At 52.2% G+C, this 12,152-nt stretch overlaps 1 protein-coding gene across 8 annotated transcripts in view; it reads right to left on the reverse strand.

Moving 5' to 3' along the window:
• MLPH (melanophilin) overlaps nt 1-10,464 on the reverse strand; it is a 69,911-nt gene extending 59,447 nt beyond the window's left edge. For 4 of the 8 annotated variants that reach the window (XM_074398806.1, XM_074398804.1, XM_010347228.3 and 1 more), the window contains exons 1-2: nt 10,273-10,463; nt 4,240-4,373 (exon numbers count right to left, since the gene is read on the reverse strand). In XM_074398806.1, the coding sequence (XP_074254907.1) occupies nt 4,240-4,349 (110 nt within the window). In that variant the 5' untranslated portion in view covers nt 4,350-4,373; nt 10,273-10,463. Of the gene's footprint in view, nt 1-4,239; nt 4,374-10,272 lie in introns of all 8 variants that reach the window. The other 4 variants (XM_003936748.4, XM_074398805.1, XM_074398803.1 and 1 more) reach the window with 2 other exon arrangements.
• Between the last annotated feature and the right edge of the window lie 1,688 nt (nt 10,465-12,152).

Genomic DNA, 12,152 nt, shown 5'->3' on the forward strand with positions numbered 1-12,152 from the left:
ATTATCTTCCGTGTCATCATGGATTTCTGGTAATTTCACCAGCTCCTTGCAGAACCAATTTTGGTGCCAAGAACCAGAGCCTTTATTCTACGCCTGTTTCCTCTGTGGCCTTGCTGAGCGTCAACATCTCGAGGTTTGAGCAGAACATTCAGCGAGCGTGGTGTTCCAATCCTGCAGTGCTCACGGCACCTGCATGGGACATGTGCCTACCTGCCAGGGCCCTGCCACTCCCCGGGGCTCAGGCGGCACCTGTGAGAAGGCGTCTCCCAGGTAGAGGCAGCTCTACTTTTAGTGGCGTATTTAACCAATAAGGCAGTCAATAAAAGACAAGCGCAAATGAAACAACAAGAAACTCAAAAATCTTTTGACGACCTCCGCCCTCACACTGTTTACATTGGGGTCCCCAACCCCCCAGCTGCAGCCCAGCATGCGTCCCTGGCCTGTGAGGAGCCCGACCATGTGGCAGGAGGTGAGCCACGGGTAAGAGCATTCCCGCCTGAGCTCCGCCTCCTACCAGGTCAACAGCAGCATGAGATTCTCATAGAATGCCTATAGTTTCTGTTGTGAGCCATGCCTGCCAGGGATCTAATCTGCGTGCTCCTTATGAGAATGAGGTGGAATAGTTTCAACCCGAAACCACCCCCACCACTGCCTCCCCTCCCCAACCATCTGTGGGAAAATTGTCTTCTATGAAACCGGTCCCTGGTGCCAAAAACGTTGGGTACCACTGGTTTACATGATTCTTTGCCTTTCAAATGTATCACCCACTGAAATGCATTCTCATAGTAAGAACCATCATAGCAATGCCATTTGGGCTTCAGTATTCCTGACCTAACACCACCTTGACACAGGCTTTCCATAGCACTGCCTCTCTGCACACTGACATTTTCAACATGGTACCCTACGTTCATATGGCCCCTTCCCATAGGAAGGCATTTGGGCATCTAATAAGCCCACCCCCTGATCACACAGTAAGCTCTGAAGACATAGCAGAGTGGGCCGATTACACGCCCCCACCACCGGCTCATTCTGAGCAAACGACCTCAGGCACACAATGAGCCATGTGACCTTGGCTGTAACCAACTGGCCATCAGCGACCCACCAGGTGGGGTCATCAGAACCCGTGTTCTTACAAAAAAGTCCTTTCCTAAGAGTCCTGAGAGGTGATCGAGGTGTGTCCCTTCTTTGCAATGTGGAATTATGAGAAGAACATGAAATAAGGAAAGACGGGTGTCAGAAGTGGGTGAATCACAGACAGGAAACACAGGGAGTTTCTGCTAAACCTGCTTCAGAGAAGCCTGGACTGGAGCGGGGCTGAGCACTCAACAGCCCCTGAAAGACAGTGCCTGCCCGGGACCCTCAGGCCCCACTGGCTCCCTCCCCCCGCTTCTTTGAAAACATGGCTCCCCCTTCCTTTCCATTTCTCTGCATCATCTATACATAAGCCATGAGAAGTTACAAGCTGCTGTTTAAAATAAGGGCTGATAATAGCCAGGGCTGCCCTGGAGACAAGGCAGGACCCACCTGGGAAGGACCCACCGGGAAGAAGACTCTATTAATGAGAACAGGGTTCTGCCGCTTGGCACAGCCTGAATGCCAAGGCTGAGGCAGGGATTGCTGCTCTGGTTTAAACAGAGAGAGAACATTTGAGTTTACATAGAGAGAATGGGAAAGAGAGGGTGAGGGACTTCAGAATGTGGAAACAGGGGATCTGAGACTGCAGAGAGGAGGGTGAGGACGGGGCCCATGGACTGCATTTTCCTGCCAGTGGAGGGGACAGGGTGGCAGCCCTTGGGTCAGCTGTGTGCCAGTCAGCGGTCCCTGCTCAGGGTTTGAGAAGTTGGTTGCAGCCAGCTGTGGGCACCAGTCTGGTACTGGTTCTACCAGGGCCAGCAGGATGGGCCCTCCCCAAAGGCCAGTGGTGAAACCTGGGCTATAATGGAATCCAGGGGTGATCGGTGGTCCAGTGCTGAGGGAGAGTGGGGGATCACACGGTGGGGCAGCTCTCCACCAACATGGGTACCCCTGCTCCGTGTGGGGCCAAACTGCTCTTGCTTCACCTAATGCTTTGTCATGGACCCTGTTCAGCGTGGGGACCCAAAGCCCCCCACTTCTGCGGCTCCTTCTGTCTCCTTTCTTAGTGCTTTGTCTCCTCAATGTGCTCGAGCTGAAGTCCCCTGGGGCTGGTCTCTATCCAAATTCTCTTTCAGTGTGGTCTCCTGCAGCCCTGCAGCTTTAAATGCTGGGGTCAGCTGAACAATACTGTCGCCCCAAGACATTCCTGTCCTAGTCCCAATAACCTGTGAAAATGTCACCTCACATAGCAAAAGGGACTTTGCCAATAGAATGATATTAAGAATCCTGAGAAGGAGAGAGGGTCCTGGATGATGTGGGAAGTCCCTAAATGTAACCACATTTCTCCTCACAGGGAAAGAGGAAGGCAGGAGAGTCAGACAGAGGGACATGACCATGGAGGCATAGGCGAGAGAGGGTGAGGGTGAGAGGCAGACAGAGGGAGAGGGAGACATTGTTAGACACTGTGCTGATGGCCTTGGAGGTGGAGGGTGGAGGAGGGACCAGGAGCCAAGGAATCCAGGAAGCCTCTAGAGCAGGCGTCCCCAAACTACGGCTCTCGGGCCGCATGCGGCCCCCTGAGGCCATTTATCCAGCCCCCCACCGCACTTCAGGAAGGGACACCTCTTTCATTGGTGGTCGGTGAGGGGAGCACAGCATGTGGCAGCCCTCCAACGGTCTGAGGGACAGTGAACTGGCCCCCTGTGTGAAAAGTCTGGGGACGCCTGCTCTAGAGCCTGGAAAAGACCAAGAGATGGGTCCTCCCTTGAGCCTCCAGCTGGAATGTAGCTCTGAGGACACCTTGACTTTAGGACCTCTGATCTGCAGAAGTGCAGGACAGCTGTATGTTTTAAACCTAAAACTAAATCTGTGCTAAAGCTGTAGGGTACAAGTCACATATGCAGCAGCCCTAGAAACGAATACAAATACCATTAACCTGGTTTCACCATCTGAAGCTTCACTGTTTTGAAGCCTCTGAGCTCTGGGCTAGTGTGTGTCCAACGCCCGCTGGACACAGCTGCGTGATGTCCCTTCAACATGCCTGAAACATTTCCCCCAAACCTCTCCATCTGTGCCCTCCCCAGCAGAGCTGACCTCACCTCTGTCCTTTAAGTTGCTCAGGCCACAGCCTTAAAGTTGCCCTTGATCCGCCCCACCCTGGAAACGCCACATCTGCTCTCTCGACAAGCTTGCTGGCTCTGCCTGCCAAGTACATCAGGCCACTCCACAGAGCCCACCACCATGAAACAGAGACCAGGACTTGCCGTTGCTCTGCTCAAAGGCCTGTGGTGACTCAGAGAAAGGTCGAGGCCCTGTAAAGCTCCATAGGACCCTGTGACCTGCACCAAATCCCATGTCTCCCACCCGTTACGTCTCCAAACGACTCTCTTCCTGGCCCCCTCATTCACTCCACTCCAGCCTTGCCAGCCTATGCTGTCCCTGAGGCATGCAGGCTCTCTCCTGCTGTTTTCAGAGGGGTCATCTGCCCTCTGCCCTCCACCCTCCACCCTCTGCCCTCTGCCCTCCACCCTCCACCCGGACCATCCTCTCAGCTTTTGCTTCACTACTTTCCTCATATGCCTCCTTCTCACAGGCTGACCCAATCCACTAAAGACATGAAGAAAGGATAAGGGGGCCCAGATGACAGATGGGGGAGGAAGATGTGCAGCAGAGGGAGGTGTGAACAAGGACAGGTGGGTTTTAGCCCAGTCACTGGGCAGAGTGGTACAAAACGGTGCTGGGGTCAGCCATGGTGAGGACGAGATGCTGCCTGGCACTGATGAAAGGAAAGGTGGAAGGGCGGCCTCTGTCCTAAAGTCTTGATTCCAACATCTGGGTGTTTCAGAACTGAGTGGAGACTTTCCCCATGTATCACCTTTTGCTGTGTTCTTCAAAGATGTGGCTAAGCCTGACCTGGCTTAGGAGATATCACCACAGAAACTGGGTCAAATTGAAATAAAACTATTCAGAGAAGAATGGAATGTCCGTTTGGCAAGTCAGATCCCTTCATTGAGAAGACCAAGGCCAGAAAGAAGAACCCTGTCCCAGACCCAGCTTTGTGTCCACCAGTCTTCACCCTGCACATGGCCGGAGAGCACCCAGATGATGGCCCTGAGGGGGACATCAGGAACCCCGGGCTCTGTGGGCTCAGCACGGCACACTTACTCTAGTCTTTCCTCTTCTTTCCTTCGGAGGTCAAAGTCTCGTTGAACAACTTCCAAGACGTGCTGGGCCTCTTCATCAGTGAGCTTGGAAAGATCCAGTTTCTTCCCCATTTCTGCTTCTTGTTGGGGTCACACCTGGAATGTCACAGGATCACAAGTGGTCAGTCCCGGAAGCCTACCAATGCCAACCAAGTCACAAAGTAAGAGACACCACAGAATGCCACTAATTTCTCAGGACATCTGTCTCTACTTGGGTTAAGTGGTTTTCTAAACAGGCAAATGCTTGTCTGGAAACTTGTGTAGTGTAATGAATTTCAATGAATCTATGCGAAATTCCCACATTCGAATTTTAAAAGGGATCTACTTCCCACTCTCCTGAACAAACTCAGCACGGGTCCCTCATTCTCTTTCCATTGTGGGATAAATGTTAGTGATCTCCTCATCCAGGGGCATGGATCCTCTCCCCAACCTAGGGTTGAGCTTTGCAATGGGAAACCCCAGGAGAGAAATGCTCCATCCCTGAGGCTTCTCACCTTCAGTTTCTTGGGAGAGGGAACAGCACAGAAAAGAGAAAACGTCACAGCAAAGTCACAGTCAGCTCAGAGTCTCCTGTGCATCCCCCAGATCGAGAGCGATGGTGCAGACTCCACGTGGAGAGGGATGTCTGGATGACTGACCCACTAGGTGGAAAAGCTGGGAGACTATACAGCACCTGGAAGGTTTTACCATCCTCTGGGTGTGGGGAGCTGTTTAGGTTTGCCACGTTGGGGGAGGTGTGGCTTCAGTGGGAGGTCATACGAGCCTGATGCCTGTGAGGGGGATGTGCTTGTGCTGGAAATAGCTACATAATTTCCATGGGGAGGCAAAAGGGATGCAACTTGGGAGAACAAGACATCTGGGCAGGATGAACAGCAGGTGCTGAGCTTTGTTTACTCGAGAGAGGTTAGCGACGGGGTTACCCAGCAGGGATTCTCAAGCCTGGTGTGTATTAAAATCACCTAACACTATTGGTGGCCAGGCTTCACCCTCAGCAAATCTAGCTGATTTTTTTTTTTTTTAACTTAAAAAAATTTTTTTTTAGGGACAAGGTCTCACTGTGTGTCCCAGGCTGGTCTTGAACCCCTGGGCTCAAGCAATCCTTCTGTCTCAGCCTCCCAAAAAGCTGGGATTCCAGGTGGGAGCCACAGTGCCTGGCCAAGAATCTGGTGTGACTCAGCTGCTCAGCAGAGCAGCAGCCCCACCCAATGCACTGTGTGATGCTGTGTTTGCAGGTAACCTGATGACCAAGAAGTCAAACCTCAGATGATCTTATGCCCTTTTTGAAGTTCATCAGACCTGATCCCAATCAATGTCCAAAGGACAGAGGAAGAAAAATCCTCTGTCAAAAGCCAAGATAAGTGGAACCTTAGAATCTTGCTTGCTACTCAAAATGTGGCTTGTGGACCAGCAGCATCCCCTGGGAACTTGTTAAAAATGCAGACTCTCAGGCCCCACTCCAGACCTACTCATTTAGAATTTGCCTTTTAACAAGGTCCCCAGGCAGCTCAGGTGCATGTTAGAGTTGGCCCATGCTGCTCTCCAGACCCCTCTGAGTAGCAAAGCTCTAGGGGAGACTCATTCACTTGGGTGGTGGGTGAGTCAAAGAAGACCTTGGCCTTTACATCCTGTTGGGTGGGTGATAGGTGTGAGGCAGGGCAGTGATGCAGTGGTGGTGGCTGAGTAGAGAATGACAGATCCTCTTGCTGGTTTTTCATATGGCAATAACATACAGGCCTCACAGCTCATGCTGATGTGGACATTATTGCTGGGTATGAAACTGGAGCACAATTATGCCAGGGAGAACCTCACCACCAATGCATGCACACTGGACACTGCAAAACTGTGCACACTCCCTACAGAGGATTTCCCTGACCATCCTCTGGTTTCTACTCCTTCACCTGTCCCCATCCCTTTAACGTTTCTTTATACCCCTTAACAGTTGGCGATGTCCCATTAGTTATCATTAAGCTTCACCAGAATAGTACCTCTGTCTGTTCCCAGCACACGGTAGGTGCTTTTTGGTGCTTGCAGCTCCCTGGTATGCAGCAGGCTTTGACAGGGAAGCCCTCAACCCTTGGATGCTGCAGCTACAGACAGACCAGGTCTGCTCTGGTCACTGAGGCTTTGGGGAAGATTTTGTTTGTGTGACTAGGAGTTCTGTTGTGAGTAACTGAAAGTTTAAAAATTACCATGTGATTTCAACAAGTTTTCCTTGAGGACTTGGGCCTATTTTCTTAAGAACATCAGAGAAGGGATCCAACCTGTGTGCTTTCAGGGGGAAGTCTTAAAACCATCAAAAAGACTCAATTTAGCTTCTGAATTCTGAAAAGCATCTCTTATCAGTGCTGCTGACCATTTGTTTATCACAAAAATACTGACAAAACTCCCCCTGTGCTGGAGATGTACTTCAATTTTGTTGCACAAGAGATTAATTATGGAAAGTGACATTTTCTGGGCAGATACCATTTAAAATGAAAATGTCCACAGAGCTCTCATGGAAGTCAACCAAAGTAGTCCCTGGCCTATGCCATAAAAATGGAGAAGGATAATTTGTTGAATTTTTTGCACCCACTCCTCAGCATTTCCACCCTTAAACATAAAGATGAGTGTTTGCGACAGGAAGAGATTGCCCCAGTGCCTTGGGACAAACAAACCCTGCTCTTTTACAGTTGGATTTAGGTCTAGTCAGGAAACCCTTACCACAGAATTAATTTTTAATGCTCCCATAGAGCACATACTTTCTGGTTTCTAAAGAATTGGAACATAAAGTTATTATTTGATTTATGACTCTGCATGACTAAAGTTCATTCATTTTTATTTTTCAGGAGTTCTGAAAAAAATGGGATCATAAGAGCATTCATTGATGTTCTATTTTCAGAATGGATGGACAGTGTGACCATCAGCTGAAGCAGTATCATTCTCTCTCTTCTCCTAAAGTAGAAGCCAAAATTCCAGGCTTCAGTTTGATAAACTTAAATCATGATGTGTAAGGAAGAAAAGCAAAACGAAAGGAAAAGTCTGCTTTTGTCAATCTCACAAGCTTTACCTTTTTAGACCATAGTCTGTGACCAGTAAATGTATGGATAAAAAGGCCACAGCACATCAGAACTGATGTCCTAGAGGCTGCCTGGATATCTGTTCCTCTTCCATTTTTTCCCCTTTCAAATGTTGGTTTTGTTTCTTTTCTTTTCTTTTCTTTTTTTTTGAGACAAGGTCCCACTCTGTCACTCAGGCTGGAGTGCAGTAGTGTAATCACAGCTCACTGCAGCCTCGACTTCCACGAGCTCAGGGAGGTGGGGGTAGAGAATGTGCTAGACCCATGAGGGGTGCAGGGCTGCTCTGTGCCTGCCCTGGCTGAGTGGGATGGTGGGGGGGCTCCCAGAGTGCGTGTGCTGGGGGAGGGTAGATGCCACCCTGCTCTATCTGCTTCTTGTTCCATTTCTATGTAGATAACACCTACTCACGAGTTTCCTGAACAAAACACTTCCACTTAGCTTCTGTTCCACTGCTCAGATTCAATCATATTTTAAACATTGGAGACAGTCTACCTTCCCCAGTGGTTTAACAGCCATAGTGGGGCAGTGGGAGGGGACAAAGGGATTAACAGGCAGGGAGGGGAGAGAGGAGTTGATTTTGTAAGATGTGTATCCCTGGCCCAGACTGCTGAATTCCAGTGGTGTGTCATCTTCATCCATTGAAGAGTGGAATTCATGTTTTGGCCAAATTGAAGGGAAATCGGGGCGGAGTGGCGTTCCTCCTGGATGAAGACTTGGCTTAACTACCTCCTGGGCTGGCTGCTTGGGGAGCCTTGGAATGATGGTGATTGTGGGTGGTCACTCGCCTGGGCAAACAGAAACTGGCAAGCTAACAACAGCAGGAATGCTCTCTGACTCAGAGCCAAGGTGTGTCGTATGGTGCTATTCTTGCTGATAAGGGGGGTGGTGGCAGAGATGACAACTGTGGTGCCTTCTGCCTTGATCCTTAGTGGCTGTTTCCCAAATGCTGCCATCCAGGTCCGCCTGTGTGGTTATTTCCGTAGGCAGGACCTGATACCTGTCAGTAGGCACCGACCCCCAGCCCTTATCAGTGGCTAAATGGGCACATTTCCAGCCAGAAGGGCCACTCCCTTCCCTACAGGTAAACCAGGCACATCTGTGCTGTAGCCACGAGGCTCTGGAATGGCTCCAGCAGCAACAGCACTGGGAGAGAGTTCTTCCCCTTGACCACCTGCTCACCGATCTGCCATCCATCGGTTCTCCCAGCTCTCTAAGGATTTGTTGGATAACCTCATTTATAAATGGACATGAGTTCTGCATTTGCACCTAAAGCCTTAGTGCTAGTCTCTACAGCAAGGATGGGTCCCAGGTGAGGCTGAGAAGGAGGATGGGGCTGAGAGGTGAGAGCTGGGTTCCATTCCAGTTCAGGCACAGCCGCCCGGCCTCCTGGGACAGCTGCCCCTCCTCTCAGGGTCTTAGTTTCCCCATCTGTTCCATGGACAATGGCTGAGCTCCAGGACCTCTCTGGCCCTCTCCAGCCCTGGATGATGCCAGGATGTTGAAATTAAGAGGAATGATGGCGTGGGGGTAGTGGAGAGGAGTAGTGGGGAAGGCTGTTCCTCCAGAGGTTGCTTCTGAAAAGAACAAGACAGTTGGCCCTAGAAGGCTGCCCCAACCACTGAGACTGGGGCTCACTTGAGCCATTGAAAGGCACCAAATTCACTTTTCCCATTAGCCCACAGGGTTCTGGGACCCTTCCACCACTCCATCCCCCACTGGGCACACATTCAGCTGGTTTTAATTTTTCCGAGTCACTCATGCCATACTCAGCAAGACCCACTACCTCCCCATGTCTGAGCTTGGCACGGTCCCGTGTTCTCTAAATGTGTCTTCAATCAGTCCCAGTCCTGTGAGGCACCTCCTGCTGCTCTCTGAGCCTGCGTGGGGGCCGGGGGCACAGTGACCTATGACTGCTGCTTAGATACTAAGCACCTGGGCAGGGAGGGGGCTGGGCCTGGGAAGGCTGAGGCCTTGGTGAGGTCAGCTGAGTTCCGCTAACAAGCAGGTGGAGGGATGGGTTTCTTAGGACAGATGCAGGCCAGGTGAACCCGAAGCGCCAATGTCGCTGCTCAGCAGCGCGGTCTGCACGTCCAGGAGCCTTTTCTGAGACTTCACAGCCACCAGCAATGCTGTCCTGTGAGCCTATTGGGGGCCTTGCTCTCCCTGCAACTGTCATCACTCCCTCAGAAGGAAGATACCAATCACGCCATCTAGAAAAGGAGCTGTAAAGGCCCCAACCCAAGTGAGGTGGAGTTTTCAGTGCCAGTTAGCGTCAGTAGGACGCGGTGTCTAAGCCCGTGGAAGCTTCGGGGATTTAGAAGTGAGATTCTGTTCCTGTGGGGACTTGGGGCCAGTAGGGATGAAGCCCACAGGTGCGCACACCTGAGAGACCCTTCCCACGTCTGCCTGGTGGGCCCAGGGAGACTGTCCGAAAACAAAAGCTGATTCCAATGCAACAGGCTTTTAGACGCCCAGAGGGAGCCGGGTGCCTCCTCCCATACCAAGATCATCTGGCCTCTTCCTCACCCCAAAACCAGTTCCTGGGCGGGAGGACGCCTTTCCCCCGGGGCCAGCCCGAGTATCCACGGCGTCAGCAGCCTTGGCCCCGTCTGCATGGCAGACCCGCAATGAAGGCAGTGGAGCTTCTGATGAAAACCAACCGTTTTGCCCGAGATGGGGTTTCCCCGCCACCCCATTCCCACCCGTCCCCGCACCCAGACCAGTCTGCTCAAAGAATCCGGGTGAAGCCTGGGGACTAGGGCTGGGTGGCTGGGAACGCGCTCTCCTCACCAGCCTGGACCAGGGTCGGGAGGCTGGCGGTTAGGGGGCGTTTTCACAGCAGTGGCGCTACATGGGACACGGCGCACCCCCCCAAAGCCTAAGCCCCCAGTCCTGGGCGCCACCCTGGCCCCCCTGTTCCCCCTTCCTGGTGCACTCACCGGACCCTCTCCGGGGAACGCTCAGTCCCTGGTCCAGCACCTGGGAGAGAAAGGGCGACGAAGCAGGGCGGCGTCAGGTCGGGGCGCCGGGGCAAGGTTGGATGATGGGGCCAAGCAGCGCGCAGGAAGCAGGGCGGCTGGCTCGCGCCAGGCTCTCCCCCGCAGGCAGGCAGGCAGCTGGCCACGTCCCGGCGCCTCCCGCCCGAACCACATGGGCTGCGCCCCGCCCAGCTCCGGGAGCACCTACCCGTCCGACGCCCGGCAGGGCCGAGGGCGGGGCGGACACCTGAGGTGCCGGCGCTGGAGGCGCCCCTGCCGGGGAGAGAGCCCTGGATACTCGTCCCCAAGCCAGTCTGGGGAGAAAGACGGCGGCGGGGAGGGGAAGGATTCGTTTGAGTTGTAGCGACTTTGCGGGTGACTTGGCGCCGCGGTCCTGCCCTGGGACGGGTAGGACCCGCTTGCTGAGCGTGCAGCACGTCGTCGAAATTTCCAATTCCGCAGGGAGAGAGCTCTTTACTTCGGCTTTATAGATGGGGAAACTGAGGCTCAGAAACGCGCCCTGCCAAAGCCACCGACCACTAAGTGGCAACGCCACCTAATAAGTGGGACTTTAATCCCAGGGCTTTCTGCTGCAGACCGCGTGCCCCTCACCCCTTGGATTCTGCCAGGAGGGCCCCGCAGCCGTGGGCAGCCCCGCTGCGGGAGCAGACCGAGGCCCTGCCTGCCAAGAAAAGCCAAGCTCCGCGGGCAGATGGGGCAGGTGTGGAAACCAGGACTCGCGGCGCGGCGGTTCCAGGACCTAGAACGCGCTGCGGGGAACCCCTGGGAGCTCCGCGCCGCTGCGCTCTCCTCCCGGACTCCAGGGCCAGCCTCTGGGTGCTCAGGGGCGCCGCAAACTCAGCGAGTCCCAAGGCGAGCGGTGTCTCCAGTCCGCCCCGCCAGCTTGTCCTTCTGAATTCCCACGGACCTTAGAGAATTGCCCTCCTTCATCCTCCAGGACCGGGCGCTTCAGAACATTCTCTCCCTTCCCTTCCCTCTCACTTGTCACTTAAAGACCTACATTCTCTGCTCCAGGAACTGCTTTTGCAATTCAGTTTTTGTATCTGCAAAAGCAGGATAGAAAAATAAATAAAGCTATTAGGTGAACAAATATTACCACCACCATTTAACAGAAGAGGAGACTAAATCTTAGAGGATGGTTGTGATATCACATTACATTATTTGTAAACAGCTTTCAAAAGGCTGCGAAAGAACAGAAAAGAATGTCGTTGCCTGCTGAGGCCAGAAGTACACTGGAGGTGAATGGGGTATTTCAGGTCCCGGGGCTTCCTTGGGACAGGCGATCTCACCAAATACCAGCAATTAGTGAGTGTGGACCCTGGAATGGGATGAAGCTTACACTGAAGCCGGCATTTCCACCTCCCATGGGATCCGGTGCTTATGTTTTTCGTCACTGTACCTCCTTGCCATAAACCTGACTATATTGCTTGTAAGATTAATAAATCCCTTAAAAGTTGATGCGGGGACTTAAGTTTCTTAACGGCAGAAGTTTTTAAAAAAGTGTTTAATACTTTAGTGCTTATTTATTTGAACTAGTGATTTAAAAAATACACAACTGACACATGGTGGTATATGATATATAGTAAAAAATATAAGGAATATAAAATGAAAAGCCAAATTCTCTCCTTTTCCACTATCGACATCCATGACCTGAAAGCAATAATTATCAATGGAGTTTTGTGTATTCTTTCTGAAGTAAGTGTGTGTGTGTGGTTGAGCATGTGGGCTCAAACCAATTGCAAGAGTCACAATTCCAGCTAGGAGCGTGGCCCACAAGCTGTGTCATCTTGGACCTGTTACTCAATCTTCTGCCAGTTCTT

This window comes from Saimiri boliviensis, chromosome 5 (assembly GCF_048565385.1).
Source record: "Saimiri boliviensis isolate mSaiBol1 chromosome 5, mSaiBol1.pri, whole genome shotgun sequence".
Taxonomy (NCBI): Eukaryota; Metazoa; Chordata; class Mammalia; order Primates; family Cebidae; genus Saimiri; species Saimiri boliviensis.